Genomic DNA, 20,133 nt, shown 5'->3' with positions numbered 1-20,133 from the left:
CCTTCTGCTAAAACCCCAGCTTGAGTGAGGTCAAGACTCAGATGGCCCCGTAAAGGAGGGGGAGACGGTCAGGGCTGTTGGAGGAGGTATTTCTGAGCTGCTCAAATGTGGGTAATTGAGTGTGCACCCTGAAAAGGCCCATCGTCTTCGGCTGGTAGGGGTTTATTACTTCCTATGTGTGTATACAAAGCAAATGTCAACGTAAGCAGGATTTAAAGATAAAATTGATGTTAATAATAATGATTATGATAATGCTGCCACCAAGAATAACTATACAAACACTGACAGAGTGAGGGTAGGGAAATCCCCATTTCTAACAAATGCGTGTACTCTGAGAGCTGCAGCCAGCCGATGGTTTAGGCTGCGACTGTCTGGTGGGGTAACTGGGCTGCTGCTGCCTGGTATCTACAGTCCTGGAGGTTCCTGCATGCACATCGCAGCCATCCAGTTTTCACAGCACTTAGGCAAGGCTGGAAACGGGCAGAAATTATGTCAGCATCTCTGGAATTGATTTCAGGGTCTGAGCGCAGGTCCTGAACTGGAGATTGCGGCGAAGACAGGCATTGGGCTTGGTCACTCCTGGCCGTGAGGACTTATTTTCTCTTTGTGGTGGGGATGGGTGAGCACGTGCCTGGTGCCTGCATGTGTGTGCCAGTGGGGGCACAGGGGGGTCTCTATCCATTTCTTTTTCCTTGAACCACACCTGCACGGTTCCTCCCCATCACGGGTGATTGCTCTGCAGTTGTTTCCCTTCTATCTCCGCCTTATTACTACCCAGCGCAGGAGATGGAGGAATTTTGCCATTGCCTCGGAGCAACTGTGCTCTTAAGTTTCTTCCAAGACTCACACCAGGGCTGCTTCTCTGCATGTGTGGTCTCTTGGACTGCGTAGCGCTCATAAATAAATAAGGGGAAAAGTTCTTAATCTTCATTCGAAAGCTCCTGGTATCACAATGCTGCTGCACAAAAGCCATCTTATTAGCCCCAAGTGCAAAATGCTGCCTTTTCTTGCAGAAGCTCATTAATTGCAGGTCACCATTCAACAAGAAAGATGAGGCACTTGAGTTCTTCAGGCTCTCATTAGCCACAGAGCTGAACAGTATGTGTGAAATTAACAGTCACCTGAGTACCTCTATAATTTCATAATTATTAGGCCTAATGGGTTAGTCTCTGCCAAATGGTTTTAACTCCTTCCTGGCCAAAGCAGGGAATCGCATGAGAAGCCAAGGCTGGCGTATTTCATGAGTTTTATAACCATTTAACAGCTTTCTTGTGGAAATAATAATAAGGAGAGGAAATTTCCAGGATCATGTACTGTTTGCATTTTTTAACATATGTTTAGCTTTTAATTATTCATATACAGTGAGCCAAGGAAGCAGATAGCCTGTATCCCGGAGAGTGGGTGAAAGAGCTTTCTCTGCAAAGGGATTTTAATTGGTTTTAAAATGTGTTCTGTGTGTGTGTTTATATTTGTGTGTGTGTGTGAGTTGAGCCTTTGGTTTCTCTTCTCCTTGATGATTACATTACATTATTTCCCGTCTCTTACATTTTTATTTATCTTAGGCTTAAAAAGCAAAATCAGAGCTGAGATTTCTGTCTCTGCTTTTGAACTCAAGGATCCTGGAAATGGCACTACCTTTTAATGGGGATTTTCTCCTACTTGAAACCAGCTTAGACAAGAAGCTGGAGGGGAAGGCTGCCTCTCACCTCCAAACAGCTAATTGTTTTTCTTGTGTTTCGTCTTGCAGTCCATAGTGTGGGTGCTTCATGCCAGGTGGGAATGTGCACAGACAGCATGCCCCCCCTGATCTGGGCTGGTGAGGCGCTCTGTCCCCTTGGCCATCATGTTGCACCCCATGGGAAAAGCACCAGGCAAACCTCTCTACCTCCACAGCTTGGGGAAACACCCCCGTCCCTCCCTGGCACTGCCCACGCTGCTGGGACAACCCTCTCCCCTCCTTGTGTCCTTGCAAAGGCTGGGTCCAGCACAGGGCAGCCTCTCCCAAACACAGTGAATTGAAGTTGCTTCTTAAACCAGCTCTGCATCCACCTCAGAATGGGTTATACTGGGAATGTTGTGGTTTCCTCTAAGACCCAGGATGTAATCCCCTCTCCCACTGCTTTCAGCCTTGATTCAGTGATGTGGGGAAACAGGCTACGTGAGACCAACAGAGCCAGGAACACAGAGATATTTAAAATCCTCCCTGGTACCTTGTTTTGCATGAGGTGACTCAGCTCTGAAGGCAGAAGGTCGCTGCCCAGGACGGTGTTTCTCACTGCGGGGCAATGGTAGGACTAGTGAAGGAGTGCTTTGGCTGGAAGGGACCTGTCCCGCTGGGCTCAGGTGACCAAGTCCAACATGCTCTCAGGTATAGGGCTAAAAACCCCGAGAGCTCTCGGTGGTGAGAGACTGTGGCGCCGGCAGCTGCTATGCTGTTCGCAGAGGATGGCTGAGCTCTGGCTGCTGCACCAACCCTGAGCTCTGCCCAGCCCCCAGCCCCCCTGCTTTTTAACTCCATCACATTTTATAGGTTTGGAGTTTGTTTCTTTTTTGGCTGATCCTGTCCTGACATCTGTTTTCATGGTGCAAGAGCTAAGGAAGGGGGACTCGGTGCCTGAAGACCCCCGGGACTGCAGTGAGGGTGAGCAGGTGACAGGTGCTCACAGCACCTGTGACACAGCAAGTTCCTGGGGTGTCCCAGGGCTGGGCCAACCTCCGCCAGGAGCCCCAGTGCCCAGGGTGCTGGTGGCAGCAGGAGGGACCTGGAGCACCCGGCGGTGCTGGCCTCCAGTGAGAGCAGGGATGGGTTTCTTGGGACCCTTTTTAAGACGGGAACAGGCTGGCATACCTGCAGGCCATCGGAAAAGACAGAAGCTGGGAGCCAACAACTTGGACAGCTACCAGCATCAGAGTCCATGAGCTAATGCCTTCGTGGCAGCGTTCAATTCCCTGCACTGCCTGTGCCGGGAGATCAAGGCTGGGAGGAGGGAGGGTCTTTCTTCACTTAGGTGCTGGAGAAACGTCTCCTTCGATGATATTTCACCTTACCTCTCCTTGCCACATCTGTCAACTTCTGCTAATTACCGAGTTTGCTATCACCCTCCGCACTGATGTGAAGGGTAGGAAAAAGAGAAAAAGGAGGTTAAGGGATTCTACAATTATAAATGATGTCTGGCAGGCTAAGGTACCATATAATGCATTATAAGCACTTAAAAAGCTAACCCATTCTGTCTTCTTTCTTTGGCATAAATAATGGCTTTTTTATGAATAAATCATGCAGCCAAGGTCTCTGAAAATAGCAGGAACCTGGAGCAGAATGTCTCCATCCTCATTTTTGCTAGGACAGCAGAGAAGTCAGCAATCCACTCTATCACCACTGATAAACCAGGGCAAGCACAACTCCCAGTAATGAAATAGGGAGATAAAGTTTCGGGAGGGTGAGCGGGGCAGGGGGATATTTCTGCCAAAGCACCGATTGCACCCGGGCTCCAAATGAAACATAATGGACTCTGAGGAGATAAGCATTTTTTTCTGCTCCATGAATAAAGCAAGACCTCATAACTCATAGACAGGCAAAGCTGCCAGCAACTTAAAAGTGCTTCCTTCTGCTTCTGGTTTGTTTCCTTTTAATGAAGCTCCTCCAAAGCTGAAGGGGGGCTTAGAAGTGGGGCTGGAAGCAAGCCCTGCATTTGCGTGTGTGGAGTCCGGCTCGCCGCGGGCGGTGGGGAGGGCTGTCTGGGCGGCGGTAGCCACCCAGACCTCGGCACAAAAGGCTGGCAGTTGTGCTTTGTGCGGGGAGAGGCTGCCCCAGCAGAGGGGGAGGTCCTGCTGGCCTTCGAGGCAGGCATGAGGGCAGGGGGGAGGTCTGCCTCCCCCTGCCTGTGGTCTGAGGGGTCGGTGGGCGCACAGGGTCTCTGCCCTGCCCTGGCTACTTCTGCACCCTGCTTCCCTCTCCTCCGGTGGCTCTCCCTTCTCCGGGGAGGTCGACACCCGGCCGCCCCCCCGCAGAGGGTCCTTCCCAGCTCCCTGCTCTGGCTGGAGGTGCCCCGCTCTGGCCACCTGGAGGGACCGTGTCCAGGCATGGCTGCAGATTTGAGGCTGCCTCAATGGGCACACATGGTCTGAGCATCATGGGGTCACACTCCCCATGCACAGCTCCCTGCACCCCATCCCACCCCTAGTGGCTCTGCCAGCTGCAGCCCCCCTGCTCCAGGCACAGCCCATCCTCCTTCTTGTAAGAAGCCAGTGAGGAAAAGCTCATCCCCTTAAAAGCATTGCCCATGTGGGTGCAGGGGTAGGAGCCCCTTCCTGTACTCACCCTGCATCCCGCAAGGGGGTTAGGGTTCACATCCACCCCAGACACCCATGGATCTCCTGCACATCGGTGGGTGCAGACAAGGCCCAGGGTCTCAGCCCACAACCAGCAAGCTCCCTTGCACAAGCCAAGCCCGTCACAACCCATGAGGCATTTCTGGGCCAGGCAGACAGCCTCCAGGCCGCCCACATCTCCTGGCATCTCCTGAGCTGCAGCAGCAGGAGCCAGACCGTACAGCTCACAACATGCTCCCAGACAGCGGGGCTCTGGCACTGGCTCTGCCCTATGGCCAGAGGAAAGCAACGCAGTGGGGAGTGGGTGCAGCCCCCAGGATGCTGGATGGGATGGGGACACCGGGTGTCACCTCCTCAGCTCCCTCTCAGACAGGAGCAGCCCTTATTCCCTGATGGGACACAGTTTCACCGCAGTCTTCACTTTTCCAGGACCTAGGGACATAGCACAGGGCAGGGCAGGCGGCACAAGGAGAGCCAAGCAACCTCCGGCAAGAGGGGCTGGTGCTCAGCATGGAGAGGGGCTTTGTATTTACAGCAAGTGTTTGGCAGCTGCCAGGAATGTTTGTAAGCAGAGAGCTGAGCCATGGGTTGTGCACCAGAGCTGCAAACAGACCTGGGACCAAAAATCCAGTCGTGACAGCAACGAAGGTGTCTGCTACCGGGGACCTCCTCCTTGCCTGCCTGGCTGTGGTCCCACAGTTCCCCTCGGGTATGACTTCTGAGGGTTCAGCCCGGGGTGCTGGTGGGTTTGGGAATGAGGATGCATTGCCTCTGCTCAGAGAGCATCACCTGCTCCGCTCCCCGCAGTCCCAGCCAGTGCTCTCTGCAGCCCTGCATTAAAACCTCTGCAGCGGCAGCAGCGCAGGGCAGTCAGGAAGGCCAGGAGCCCGCAGACTCTCTGACTATTAATCAGCCGGCCACAAACCCTGAAAACTTGCTCTCAGGGCTGTGGGTTAAATTATGGCTTCGTGAGGAGCTGCAGGGTCCAGGCTCTCCGAAGGCGAGGGGGTGCTGGGGCCGGGGCTGTGCAGGGGCAGCACTGCGCAATGCCAGCTGCAGCAGCCTGGCAAGGCACAGCTCCAGCCTGTCCTTGGAGGAAGATTAAGGGTAGACAGAGGGGAAAGCGAAGCTGAAGAAAAAAGGAAAAAAAACAGAAGTGATTAGAGCTGTACTGAGCAGGGCCAAACGCTGGGGCATGTTTGCACAGCAAAGCTCTGTGGCCATGCTCTGCGTCAGGGGCACGGCTGGCCTGTCCCCTGGGAGGGACACCGGGGAGGCAGCACTGTACCCTTGCACTGCCGGGGATCACCCGAGTCTCTGGCCTCTGAGGACCTGGTCTCTGGGGACATTATGCCATGCCATGGTCTGTCTCCCACTGTGACAACCTCCCCATGGGGTAAATAACAGCTCCCTGTGCCTGCACGTGCCTGCGCACATACAAGTGCGTGCACACACTGCTCAGAGATCCCTGGTCCGATTGTTTTGGGGGGGCAAGCTCAGTGAGAGCTCAGCACAAGTGGGCACAGCCCCAAAGCCAGCCCTGTGCACACCCTGGCTGTGGCACATGCAGTCACTGGCACCTGCGGCTGGAGCTTGATTCACTTTGAGCTGCCTCCTGTCCTGGCTGCTCAGCAAAACCCCCTCGGGGGGCTGCGAGACACAACACGGCTGATGCAAAAGCATCTGGGGTGTGTTAGTGTGGGTGCATGCTCACCCACACCCCATGCAAAATGTACAGCCCTCCTCCCGCAGCCACCTCCCCGGGGAAACACACGTTTGCACAATCGGTGCTGCTGCAACGTGCCAGCAGCACCCCAGCCCTGTGCACATGCATACGCACACGGGGTCCTGTGCTGTGCTCAAGGCCTGCGGATGGAGGCTCTTTGCATTTTCCCAAGGTCCCCACCGTTTTCCCAGCAGACCCTTCCCTCTCTCTCCTCTTGCTTTTGCTGTAGGGAAATGAAGGTTTCTTGGGGACAGCATGAAAGGGAGGGTCTTTGCTCCTCCTCCTTTAGGTCTCCCCAGCCTGCACACGCAGGTTATGAGCAGTGCAGCCCATACCAAGGAGGTATGGTGGAGGATGCAGAGCAGGGAAGCTCACACTGCCCTCATGCTGTCTTATCCGTCCTGCCTGCACAGGCAGCCCCCAGGCCAGGTGGTTGGGTTGCTTCCTTGGGCTTAATTCAGCAAAAGCAGCTTGTGATGTTTCTCCTTCTCCCTGGGGTGGGCTGCTCATTTTTGCCCCATAAGACAATGCCCTCTATCAAAAACAAAGAAATTATAAAGTACATACGAACATATGGTAACATATATTCTAGGCTGCCTATGTGGCCAATTTTCTGTATGTTACCATATGGTGCCGCGTATTTAGCAAAAATATAACTTGACTGTTTCTCTTTCCATATGGGGATTCTTTTGCCTTAATTAATAACATTGAGCAAAAACTCTTTCTAAGGTTTCCAAGATTTCTGCAAGGGAATATCTTATGACAGACACATGCTCCTGAAGGCTTTCCTCCTTATTTGTCTATAGCCTTCTGTCCTTATCCTCTTCCGCATGCTCTGAGGGCGTCTGTGGGTACATCTGCCTGTGGGATTGTGGGGAGGGGGATGCTGTGCCCAGGCTTGGCTCCCGTCCCACCAGCACTCACAGGAGCTCCTGTCCCCTCCCCAGGACCTTCAGCTCCAGGGATAAAGTAGTGATACACCTGTGGGCTGGATCCCTCCAGGTCATCCAGGAGCCTTCAAACACAGGGGCAATGGGGAGGCCACTGGTGCAGTGGAGGGAGTATTCATGACCATGCAGGGATTGCTGTCTTCAAAGCAGTAGAAAGTGGCACAGTTTTGCAGCTCCAATTAAGCCTTTCAAGTGCCAGTTATCACATATAATAGTAAAATATGTCAAAGTATCCTCTCAGGACAAGCCTGTAGCCAATGCCAGTGAGATGAAACCGGCCCTGGCTCTGTCGAGGCGAGATGGGGTGGGAAGGGTCAGAGGCACAGCCCCCAGCTGCTGGAGACCCTCCTGCTCTCCCAGCCACAGCCTGTAAATGGAGAAAAATCTCTGCATGACTCCAGATGTGCCTCTTCACCCTGCAGGGACATCCCTGCCTTGCAGGCAGGCGAAGGCAGTGGGCAGAGCAGAGCTGGCGCAGGGCAGCAGAGCAGGGACAGCAGAGCACATGCTGGATTTCCACCTCTGCCTGTTCCCTGGTCTCGGTGGGGATGCTGAGCTCTCTTTCCTCCCCTGCATGCTCTGGGGGCGGGAAGGGACATGGCAGAGCACCTAGTGCAGCCCCAGTGAAGGCATTTTTGTGGGCAGGATAAAGGCTCCTCACATCCCAGAGCTCCCCATACCAGAATGTTTCTCTCCTGAGGAGGTCACGAGGAGCACTACCGAACCCCTACTGCCCCTGCCCCATCCGTTTCTTATCCTGCTCCCCTCTAAAACAGCCCACCTTCCCGCATCCCTCCCCTCAGCTCTGCCTGGGTGTCCAGGGGTCTACATGCATCTCCTGCTCTTTTGGAAGGCCTCCTCACCGAGATGTTTTGGACATCCTTTGGAGGACAGGTCTTGGGCAACACTCGCTAAAGAGCACCTCCTTCCCAGTGATACTAGTCAGTGCTCTCCAGGCTGCACAGGCATGGGCCAAGCCAGCCACCTTCTTCTGCCTTGCTGGCTTCATCCAGCTCAGTGACAGCTGGGATGGGAAGGAAAAGCTCTCATGGACCACGGGCTTTGAGCAACGTCTCAAAGGGGTCCTTGGCCGGATAGGGTAGTCCAGTGTGAACCAGACAAATCAGCTGGTGGATTAGCTTTTGATCTCTCAGCCTTGTTATGCATCCCCAGAGGTTTCCCCTTTGAGACCTGAGCTGAATTTGAGCCCAGGTCTCTGCCCAACTCACTGCCGTCTGGTATCCCCTTCACCCCCATCTGATGTCCACCCTAGCTGAGGACCTCCACAGTGGATCCTTCCAGACTGGAGCACAAGGAGAGCTGACAGAGCGGTAGTTCTCAGTTCTCAGCTCAGGACGACACAGCTGCCATGAGGACCTGCCCCAGTTTCCTTCTGATGCCCAGAGCAGGACAAAGGGTGAGATACGTGCAGAGCAGTCCGCCTTTACAGTCAGATGGAAATCATCTATAGCTTGAGAGTCACACTGGGGAGTATATCTGGTTGATGGTTTATCCATTGGCATGGTGGCTTTGAGCTCATGACTAGGAAGGTATGTCCACAGACCAGGACACCAGGACATCACTGACACCCAAATCTGCATGATGAGCTCGCTGCATCCAGGGTATACATGCACCATGAATGAGGTATCAGTGGGATGCAATTCTTTACCCTGGTGTTGTGATGTTCATCTTCCCGTCTGGTGCAACGAGGCTGAGAAAGTGGCAGAAGGGAGGACTGCAGGGAAGAGCAGAAGGACATGGGAGCTGCCAGGGCACAGAGAGCTGGAGGCGGAGGCCAGCTCTGGGCAGACCTGGGAGACTGAGAGCACAGGGAGCAGCTGGAGCTGAGAACAAGAGCAAGGCTGAGCGCAAGGTCAAGGAAAGCTGGGAGAGGGGATGTTTGGGCTGAAATGACCACAGAAGAGCAGCCTGCTCCTTGGGAAGGGCGCTGCTGTGGAGGGGGTGAGGGTGTCACCACAGCAGGAGTGAGGTTGGGTGGGAAGCGAGCCAGGCTGCGTTCCCACTGCATTTCTGACTAGAACGGCCACTGACCCATCCTGTCCGACCTCTTGGCACAGCATCAAATCCCACCCTTGCAAGAGGCTGTAAGGTCGTGCTTGCAAAAGGGCTGTCGGTGCACCGAGAGCTGTGCGAAGGCTAAGCCTGCCAGGCTCCTGGTGATGGTGGTGGCATTAGGAGATGGCACTGGGAGAAGGTCAGTGTGTGCAGAGCAGGCAGAAGCTGTCAGCATGCAGCTCTACTGAGCATCTGGAAGGAGGACAACCTTGGGGAGCAAAACCAGGCTCTGCTCAGGAGCTCACAGGGATGTCTGGCACTGGGGGTTTGCTGTCTTCCAGGAGGGAAAACCACGGGCCAGGAGACTTGGCTGAAGCACATCCTGGAGCACTGCCATTGAGTTTTGGTACGGTGCAGAGCACACGGGAATTTCCAGGGCCCTGGGAGAAAAGTGGAGGTTGGCCTAATATTTTCAAAGGGGAAACAGGACGACATGGGTAATTTCAAGGCTGTCAGCCTGACATTGATCCCAGGCAAAATAATGGAATGTCTGATATGGAATGCAATGAATAAAGAACCAGAAAGGTTGATATAATTAATGCCAATCAACAAGGATTTATGGAAAATAAATCCTGTCAAACCAACTTGACGTCTTTCTTCCTGTTGTTTTTCTTTTTCTCTTTTCTTTAAAACCAGGATTACAAGTTTCTCCGGTGAGGAGTGGGGTTTGCTGAGGACACAGAGAACAGCAGCGATCACCTGGGCGCTGCGTGATGTTTTCTCACAAAAATGGGAAAACCCAACCTACCGTGTGGGCTGGTTTAAGACCCATTTTGGAGATCATGGGGTTGGCTGCGCAGCAGCGGGCACAAACTGCTGTTGCAGGGCTCTGCAGGGCATTCTTCTCCCTGGCCTATCCCACCAGTGACAGGGAGGACGCGCCGGGCTGTCTGTGTCCCAGCAGCGCTCACTGTGAGGAGGGAGGTCCTGCTGCGGAGTCACCGGTGGGGGCAGGGGGTGGACATCGGCGTCATTTGCAGAGCAGGGAGAAGGGGAAGTTTCAGTCCAAAGAGCTCCAACAGCTGCTGAAAAAGGGGATTTCCAGGCCAGTGGCTGGGAGCTGCAGGCAGGGAACCTCACCAGGGAGCAAAGGGGCTTGGGGCAGCGGGTGCAGGGAATGAGCACCTCCGTGAGCCGGACACTGTCACTCACCACTGCACCGGGCAGCTGCGACACTGCGGCACGCCATCAGTCTCAGAAAATATTGGCAAATCTCAGTAAATACGTATATTTATAGACTGCCAAGGATGATGTCCAGATGTCTGTGTCCAGGTAGGACTTCACAGACACCTCCACAGTCCAACCATCCCCATGCCGGGTGCAAGCTCAGCTCCACCAAACATCGCATCTTCTCCTTGGTGGCTCTCCCCAGGTGCCCCCAGCTTCACTGGTCCAGCAGTGTCCTTCCTGTCAGCCCAGACACACGTAAACATTGCAGGCAGCAGCCCTTCAATGTAATATTTAAAACAATTTTATTCATGAAAATATGCTGTACAATGCACTATACACAGTTCTTTACATTGCCACATACACAAACTCTAATAGCACAATCAAGAAAGTTACCATTGCCTACGATAGATGCGTGGTGAGAGATGACGCCTGTCAGAGACCCTCCCCCCCAGTCTGTACAGTTATAAATATGAGGGAAAGGACGGACCAAAAACCGCCGTATGAAGCAAACTGGTGGGGCCCCTCCAGTGTCCCCTTGACACCGGGTCCTTGCTCCGGGCAGGGCTGGGTCTGGGTGGGAGCAGGGCTGGGAGCGGAGGATGCTCCTTGTCCCCAGAGGCTGTCCTGTGAGGCGGGGAGGGCCGGGAGGGAGAGGAGGTGATGGGAGCAGGGAGGCTGAAGCTGAGCGAGGTGGGACGTGAGGTGGCCTGTGCTCAGGGAGCTGTTTCCAGAGGGGGAACCTGGAGCCACCACCGGACAGTGAAATGAAGCCCTGGCTTCTCCTTCCCCATGGACCTGCCTGCCCCACGGGCAAGAAGCACAGCCCCAACATCCCTGTGCCACCACCACCACCTCACCACCACCTCACCGCGGTCCGGGTACCCCCAGGGCCCTTGGCTCCATCCCCCTCCGCCGCGGCGGGGCCAGCCCGTCTCGCCTCCCACTCCAACCACCCCCCTTCCCCGGGGTCCCAGCCACTGGGGGAGGGGGGGGTGTGGTGGTGGTGTCTCCGTGCCTGCCTCCCGCTGCCCGCCGTCCCTCGCACCGCACGACGACTGTACACACGACGCTTACCAACACGACTCCACCGCACACACGACAACCCCACGGTCACGAACCACAAAGACAGCTTCGCAAGGGGACGTGCCCCGGGGGTGGATGCCCGGGGGCTCCACGCAGCAGGGCAGGGGGAGGTGGGCGGGGGCAAGGGGGCAGGCGCGGGACAAGGGGGGGCTTTTCTCTTACTGCTGGTGCGGCTTCCCCTCTGTGACAATGGTCAGCCCATATCTGTGACACCGAAGGGGTTTTTGGGGGTCCCTGTGCCCGAGCATCCCATCTGGAAATGCCTGGCTGCCAGGGTAAGCCCCAGCTGGCCCATGCTGCCCGGCATGCTGGTGTGCTGCTGGATGTGTGCCTGCAGGTCGGACGCCTGGAAGAGCCAGGACTCCTTCCCTTTCTCCCATGCTTGGGGGGCAGGGCCCCCCTTCTCTTCCAGGGCAGCCCCAGCTGCCCTCCCTGCCTCTCCTTGCGAGCAGTCCTTCACACCCCGTGTGCGGAGCTGGGGTGCTGGGTATTAAATAGCCATTTGCAATCGGTTTCCAACGATTTTAAATATGCCTGAAACAAGAGGTGGTGTATAAAACGAATGCGGTAATGATCCTGACCGAAGAATAATCCTTTTTAAAAAAGCATTCAAGAAAGATTATATATAATAGAATATATTAAATTCTGTACATGATCAAATAATGTAAACATAATTAATTAACTTGTAAGAATGTCTTTAGAGACTATGCCCACCGTGTGCCCAGGGCGAAGGTGAAGGGTGGCACATGGGGCTCCTCTATCACGCTTTGCCACAGACTCGTGGGCCAGGAGAGGAGCAGGAGATGCCCCCGCATGGGTCCCATCCTGACCCAGCTCCGAGCGGCCACACTTCCCCTATGGCTCGGTGGGACCCAGCACCTGCACCCTGGTAGAGGAGGTGCTGGCGTGGGAAGGGAAGAGCTGGGCTGGGAAAGCGTGCTGGTTCAGTGCACCAGGGGTAGAGGATTCAAAGGAAGCCTGTGGTGCCCAGGAGGAAGACAGGCTGTGCAGAGCCCCTGAGACACAGCAGCAGCTCCCCCAGCCCCTTCTCCCAGCCCCCTCAGCTCCTCGGGACCAACCAACTCCGGCTGCCCATCAGCCTGCCCAACTCCAAAAGCCCCACTGCACCCAGGCTGAGCTGCTGCAGGGAGCCCCCACCGCTGGGCAGGATGGCAGTGGGACCCCAGCCCACTCCTGCCCCGCAGAGCAGTGGGGCTGGTCTGGGCTCCCAACAGAGACAGCAGCACCAGCTGTGAGTTGTCGTCCCCAGCCCCACGGAGCACCGGCCCTTGGCAGGTGGGTGCACTAGGGCTGACCCCTCTTGCTGACAGCCCCCTGGACCATCCTGGGGATGGGCAGCAAGCCCTCCAGGACAGGCATGCTGCCTGCTAGCTAGAGACACTCCTGAAACCAGCAGTGGCCCCCCAGGAGCCCCCCAGCCCAGCTGTGAGCCCTGTGGCACCTCCCTGAGCAGCGTGGGTCACCCAGGCTTGGGGCTGGGTGGACCCCATGCTGGCTCTGGAGACCTGGTCACCACATCCCTACCCTCCTCACACGCACACACACCCTTCTCGAGGGTGACCCACATCACAGCCCCCCAGCTTCCACCCCATCATCCAATACCCAAAGCCATGGCCAAGCCAAGATGAGACGTGCAGTAGGGCACAGCCGTCGGCATTGCCCACGGCCTCTCTCCTCTCCCTAAGTTCAACCCTTTCTTCTTTCCAATGCAAAAACTCAATGGCAAAAGAGTGCATGAAATCAAATAAATACGCCCCCCCCCCCCTCCCCGACCCTGTGAGCTCCCCCTGAGCCTCCGGCACAGGGGACCCAGGCCAGCAGCATGTCACACCCATCAGGACCACCCTGTGCAGGGCTGTGCACCACATGCAGGAGTGTGCCCACGCCTGCTCTGGGCAGGGTACCACAGCCTTCCTATGGGCAGGCACGACGTGGCACCCCCCGCCCCCAGTGGGCACGTGGGCTGCCAAGATGCTGTCACCAGGGCTGCAGATTGTGCACCCTTCCCTCCATTCCCAACCCCCCCCTTCTCCCTGCTTGGTAGGAAAACCTGCCTGGACCCACACCACGAAACCCACTGTGGAGGTGGCCTGGGCACATGGGCTTGACAGAGCTCGTATCTCCACCAGGGTTTGGGGGTGAGGAGCCCCCCCTGGCCCTTGCCCTGGGGCAGGGTCCCCACTCCTGACACTACTACTCAGAAGACTCATTTCCCAAGGTGACTCAGAGAAAAGGGTCCCTTTCCAGAGTGGGATGCCCACACAAGTGGTTCCCATGCCACCAGCTGTCACCGCTCCGTCACCCAGCCCAAGGACAAATCAAACTGGCACCATTGCAGTGGGGCACTGGGACCATCTGGAACGGTTTTCCCTTCCTGCTCCCCCTCTGGACCCGCCTGGCTCAGTCTGCCTCTCCGGCCCGTCTGTTCTGCGTCCTCCAGAGGATGCTCGCAGGAGGACCCAGTGGATTGGGCACACGTGTGTGCTGCGGGCTGGGGACCCTACCCCATCTCAATATTTGACCCTACGGTTTGTGTTTTGTGTTCGATCTCAAGCTCAGATCGACGGCTCTAGCCCATCTTAACAAACAAAGGCAGAAGAGAAAGGAAAAAAAAAAGTTAGTCTCAATGTTCCCCTCGTGGCTTCTCAGTGGCAAGCCCCCACCCTGGGGCAGGCGTCACCCGGGCACCCAGCTCTGGTTCGTGGGCTGTGGACCCCCGGGCAGCACGGGCACGTTGAGCCCGTTCTGCGGCGGGAGAGCTGAGTCGAAGTTGAAGTCCATCTCGTCGCTGTCCATAAAGTCATTCAGGATGATGGACTCCACATCGCACTCCAGGCTCCCGTTGAACATGTCCAGGTCCAGGTCTGCTGGGAACCTGTCTTGGCCCAACACAGGGGGGTGGACAGCCCCCGGGTAGGGGCCCTGCAGCGAATCCAGCAAGCTCATGTGTGCCCCTTGGTTATTAGCGTAGGAATGCAGATGCCCGTGGTGCGGCACGGCTGTCATGCTGCACGTGTCACTGGGCAAGCTCATAAGGCTGACAGGATTAGCTAAGGCACTGGTGTTGACCGCAGGGTGGTGACCGGCTGGTGACGGGTGGTACAAAGCGTTGCTCTTCATGAGAGAGCCCGAGTGGGACGGGTAGGAGGACAAACCCTGCTCCCCGCTCCCGCACAGCAGCGGGTTGTGTCTGTGGCCACGGGCCGGCACCATGGGGCTGGCCTGCGGCAGGGGCAGGTCCCCCGGGACCATGCTCTCCTTGTGCGCGTAGGAGATGGAGGAAAGCAGGTCCTGCAGCGAGGCGTTCCTGTAGGAGCTGACAGGTGAGAAGGTGGCTTGCTTGTTCTCCTGGATGGTCTGCATGGGCAGGCGGCGCATGAGGCTCATGGCCGGCTGGCTGTAGATAGTCCCGCAGTAGGTGTTGGTGGCAGCCCCCATGGTGGAACACTTGGAGTTGAAGGTGAAACTGGAGCTGCGCTGCCGCAGGGCGGCTGGGGGGAGCTGCTGCGAAGGGCTCATGGTGTAGCCGTCCTGCAGGTCCTCCAGCATGCTCTCCCCGAGGCTCTCGTTCAGGCTGATGGTGCCAGTCAGGTCAGTCAGCCGAGGCAGCTCCACGGAGCAGCGGGCGTTGAGGGAAGGAGACATGGTGCTGGAGGGGCTGGGGTACATCAGCGGAGAGGAGGGGGTACCATCATCCTCCTCCAGCTCATCTGGCTCGTGGTTGGACATGATGGGCGAGAGGCGCCCGCTCAGCGTGCTGGCCGTGGAGTTGGCCCGCGTCCTGAAGTCAGCCCAGGCGTCGTACTCATCGCTGGCGTGCGACGTGGGGCTCTCCGACCACTTGGCTTGCTGGGAGGAAGGGCTGTCCTCCCCGCGCTCCTGCGTCACCTGCAGCTGCTTCTTCTTGCTGGCCTTCCCCTTGATCCGCAGGAACTTGCTGTTGTTGTCCATGGAGACCGCCCGCCGGCGGGGCGTCTTCCCCGTCTTGCCGCCCTCGGGGTTCAGCATCCACCAGGAGCTCTTGCCCGTGCCCTCGTTCTGCACACGGATGAAGCGGGTGTGCAGGGAGAGGTTGTGCCGGATGGAGTTCTGCAGAGACAGCAAGGACAGAGGGGACGGTCAGCAGCGGCTCCAGCACCCCAGGCACAAGGGGATGCCTGCAGGGCTGGGGGGTACAAGGGGTATCAAGGGGAACCTGTGCTCCACCCCCTAAGGATTCCATGGCTTTCTGAGCCAGAGGGGTCAGGGCTCAGCTGGAGGGTCTCTCCCACAGCACTGCCGGGCATTTCACCTCCAGGAGCCCATGGGTCGTGGCCCTTTGCTGCGTCTGTCAGCTATTTATCGTTACTGCAATTACTGTCATGGCAGGGAGCGGGGCGGGGTCTTTAGCATGTGCTCCGGGGACCTGCACCAAGTCCCAGGGGACTCTTCTTCCCTGGAAGAAGTCTGGGGAGGGAAAAGGTGAGGAGGCAACAGAAGAAGAGGCGGGAGTCAGGGCTGCGCATAGGTCCAAGTCTTCTCCACCCCTCCCAGCTCCAGCCACCCACATGCCCAGCAGAGCCCACCAGGATGCTCCCAGCCCAGCCTTGCCCACGCACACCTCTGCATAGATCCCAGCCCTCTCTCCCCACCACCAGGCATCCCACCAGCTCCACAGGCAAAGGGACCCCTTTGCCCACACACCGCCAGGCACCAACCCTCTGGAGCTGGCTCCAAACAACTTTCCCTGCCCAGCATCATTCTGTGACTGCTCTCCTCCTCCCTCACCGCTGGGGAGGCAGAAGCATGCCTTGTGCAGCATGCATCAGCACTGCCACAGCTCAAAGCACTGTGCCAGCACCATGTAAGCCAGATCTTGTCCCCAAAATGCCTGTCATCCCCTGCAGGCTGGCCCTGGTGGCAGGGCCCAGAAGGCAAGCACCCTGCCTGAGAGGCTCAGCTACCATAGCGCGGGGGGGCTGCAAGCCAAACCACAACCCCCACTGCCCAGGCAAGGGCTGGTTGCGGATGGTTTTCTCCCCAGATACTTCTGGCTCCAGCACCCCAAGGGGCTTTCGTGTGGACAGCAATACTCCTGCCCTCTTGGCTCTTGCCTGGCGCTGCGGCTCTGAGCGGCTTGCTGGCCAGAGTGGGGATGCCCAGGGGGCACATCCCAGCACAGGCATCCCCAGCTGCCACTGCCCCGTGGGGTGCCAGGCTGGGGTGACCCTGGGGAGATGCCTTCAAAGCTCCAGCCAGGAGAAGAGAGGGGGTGAGGACATCTGCCTCTTGCTGCTGATCTTCTGCAGCTCACGGGATGCCACTCAGCTCCCTGCGCCTTGGTTTCCTCAGGGTCCAGAGGGCAGAGGCCAGGGCAGAACATCAGTCCAAGGTGTAGAGACCCTTACTCCAGGGCTCAGGGCTCAGCAGGGGCTGCTGACGGGAGGCAGGCAGCTCCTCCTGCCCCTGCTGAGCTGCAGGAGGGGCAGAGGGACAGGGAGGGGGAAGAAACCAAGGTGCCAGGGAGAAAGTTTGGTGCTGTTGCCGGCGTACAGTGGAATACTAATGAAGAGGCGAGTGAGCTCCAGCCTCATCTATCATATTATGTAATGGCTTACTTCTCTGCACTTCATTTATTTGGAGATTGCTCCCAGGCTGGCTCCTCGCCAGCAGCCACCAAATCCAAGTCTACAGAAATCAATCTCGCGCTGACTGATTAAGCCGTGTTTAGAACTAATTGCTCCTTCGTGTGTGGGGAGAATAAATTATGGGCTTTAATTTCACATCTTTAAAATGCAACGGCAGGTATGGGCTAGCCGTTAACCCCTTCCTGCACATCCCTGTGCACAGCTGGAGGGGGGGCAGGCCACGGCTAGCATAGCTCAGGGAACAGGTTGGAACTCGCCCTGCCCTCTGCAGCGGCGGCTGCCCATGGCAATGCTCATCACCTTCAGGTAGAGCAAGCCAAGCCCTGGGCCAGCCTGCCTGGCAGGGAGAGCTATCCCTGACCCCTCAACACCCCCTCCTCGAGCCACAGGATGACCCAAGCTCCCATTCATGCGACTGAGCTGCGGTGCAAGTGGCAGGGGACAGAAGCAGAGCACATGGCCATCACCGCATTTGCAGAGCCAGAGCTACCAGCCAGCTCAGGCCCGCGGTGCTGCCCTGCACACACACACAGGTGCCAGTGGGCTGGGGATGCCCAACCGCTGCTGAGCCCCTCGCAGGAGTGGGGACCCCCTGCACGGCCCAGTCCCTCACTGCCGGCGCTCCCCAGCTCTGCTCAGCCCAGGAGGCAGGAGATGCCACCACCCTCAGCAGCAGGGACTGAGCTGCAGTGCAGCATACGGAGAGAGGGGCTGTGTTTGGGGGTTTGGGGAACACCATGGCTGGACAGGGGTGACATTCAGCACAATGCTAACCTCCCCCTCCTCCTCCTCTGCCGCTGCCTGCCTCCCACTCTGCAGCCCCAGCACAGGGCACCCAGGCACCCACCACCACCCACGGATCCAAGCTGGTGTCTAGCAGGGGACAGGGCTGGCGGGGGGGAGGTTGGCGGGGTCAGGCTGCCCGAGGGAGAGGAGGGGAGGGGAGGCTGCTGCGCCTTCTGCATCGGAGCTTCATTAAGAGCCAAAAGACAGCAGCAATTAAGTGCAAGGCGCAGGGAGCCAGGCTCTCTCCTCATTAGCACCCTGACGTGCTCGGCTGGCCGCGGCTCAGGGTGCACAGCACAGGGCAGCGGGCTGCACGGGGTGGGCCAGGAGCTTGTTATCACCACGAAGGCAGGGACCTGCTTCACCTGCCACCAGCCCCGCAGCCCGACGAGCACCCAGCACCTCGCAGCACCCAGCCCTGAGCTGGCAGGAAGCAGCACACGATCGTATGGCCCACAACGCGGGGCTCAGCTTCTGGTCAGCCCTTGGCAGTGTGGTGATGTGCAGGGGACATCAGGGCTGGCAAAACCTCCCTGACAGCAGCTGCCATGGCAGGGCTGTGCACCAGTGCCTGGCAGATTTTGGTAGGGTGTAGGGAGAGCAGGCAAAGGCTGGGGCCAGTCCCAGGTACTCACAACACCTCTGACACTGCTCTGCCCAGCAACCCAAAGCCCAGCACCACTGCTCGCAGCAGCCTGCAGCTCTGCAGGGCTGGCCGTGCCCTGCACCCTCGCTGTGTCTCCCTCCCCACGCCCATCTGCCCCTATGTCACCCCTGCCCTGGACCGCCCTGCTCTGAACAGCTCAGGCCCCTCACCAAAGCAGAGACCCTCTCAGCATCCTGGCTTCACGCAGCACCGCAGCTCTGCAGTACCCAAACAGTGCAAAGCCAGGAGCATCAGTCCCCAGCGCACATCCAGACCACGCCATGGGATGATATCCACCATTTCAGGCACCAGCCCTCATCCTCACAGCTCTGCAGAGGGGCAGAGGATGCTCTGGGTAGCAGAGGCGAGAGCTGGAGGTGGTACCAGGGCTGCCAGGTGCCACAGGTGGACCCAAGCCCTGCTCAGCCCTGGCTGACACCCAGGGAGGATGAGGCTGGAGCCTGTGCCAACACCCGGCCACCAGCTGCTGGAGGCTTTGCCAACTGGGAAGACCCCGGTGCCATCCCAGTGCCCATCTGCTAGGGGCTGGCCCCGCTGCAGGGCCTGGTACAGGGATGGGGGCACCCGTGGGAGCTGGGGGCACCGACAGAGCCTCCTCACCCCCCCAGGAGCCCTTCTCTACGGAGCCTCATTGTCAGGGGAACAGCCAGTGTGAAATCGGTCTGATTAGCAATTAGTCCCATTGTAAAAGGATTAGCCGGACCCCATTGTTTGGATGAGTGACTTGACTATCAATTTGCATCTGGCAGGGCTGCTGCTGCTGCTAGGAGCGTTCCCCTGTCCTGACCAGACAGACACAGCGCCCAGCACAGGCGGGGCACCAGTGGACCCCCGAGATGGGCATCGATGCCGGGCAAAGCGATACCCTTTGCAACATCCCAAGCCCCCTGCCAAAACCCACCAGCAGCAGCACCCCAGTGGCATGGCCCGGGAGTCACTCCTCCAGCCTTGGGGTGCCCACGAGTCTCGGGGTGCAAGGGGGGGCTGGGCATCCACCTGTGTGCCCTGAGGAGAGCATGGGGTAGGGGAAACGAGTGCAATTTAAGCGAGAGCAGGACTGAACAAGCCCTGGTCCTGGCCAGAGCTGGGCAGAGCAAATGAGGGGGTCCCACTGACTAGCCCCCTGTCCCTGCCACTTCCCCTGTGCCCATTTGCTGTCTTCCATCGCTGTCCCTGGGCTGCCACCCCTCCCTGCTGTTCCCACATCGCCTGGGGTTTTTCTGAGCAAAACCCCAAACCCCAGCCTCCTCCCCCTCCCAACAGCAGCCCAGCCCAGCCGTGCTCGCAGAGACCCCCGTGCTCCCAGCGAGCCCCAGCCCCATGGCCAGAGTGCGACAGGGTGTGCAGGTCCATCAGCTGCCGGTCCATGCAGCTAATGAGCCCGTTACCTGGCGGAGATTTGCAGGCTGGTTAACAGGAGGAAGCAGTGACAGGGTCACTAACGAGCTCTGCCGGCTGCTCTCCAGCAGCACGAGGATGGCTCCAGGGGTTAATTGATGCTTATTTACTTCTCACACATAAAAATTGCCAGCATTGGAGGAAATATTCCAGGGGGCAGAGGCTGCCAACAGCCCCGATGATGCCACATCCCAGGGGATGCCATGCAGGGGGTGGCAGTGGCATGGGACAGTGACCGGTCACGCCCCCAAAGACATCTTATTCACCCAAGAAATGGCACTGCACCAGCAGCTAAGTGCA

The 20,133-nt window shown here is 57.7% G+C and overlaps 1 protein-coding gene across 2 annotated transcripts in view; it reads right to left on the bottom strand.

Annotated features, from left to right (window-relative positions):
• Positions 1-11,042: 11,042 nt before the first annotated feature.
• Positions 11,043-20,133, bottom strand: part of FOXO6 (forkhead box O6) — a 56,086-nt gene continuing 46,995 nt past the window's right edge. For both annotated transcript variants that reach the window (XM_080379259.1, XM_080379260.1), the window contains exon 3: positions 11,043-15,444. In XM_080379259.1, the coding sequence (XP_080235385.1) occupies positions 14,032-15,444 (1,413 nt within the window). In that variant the 3' untranslated portion in view covers positions 11,043-14,031. The remainder of the gene's footprint in view (positions 15,445-20,133) is intronic.

This window comes from Falco punctatus, assembly GCF_963210335.1.
Source record: "Falco punctatus genome assembly, chromosome: 3".
NCBI classification, from domain to species: Eukaryota; Metazoa; Chordata; class Aves; order Falconiformes; family Falconidae; genus Falco; species Falco punctatus.
This window is presented reverse-complemented; position numbering and strand designations above follow the sequence as displayed.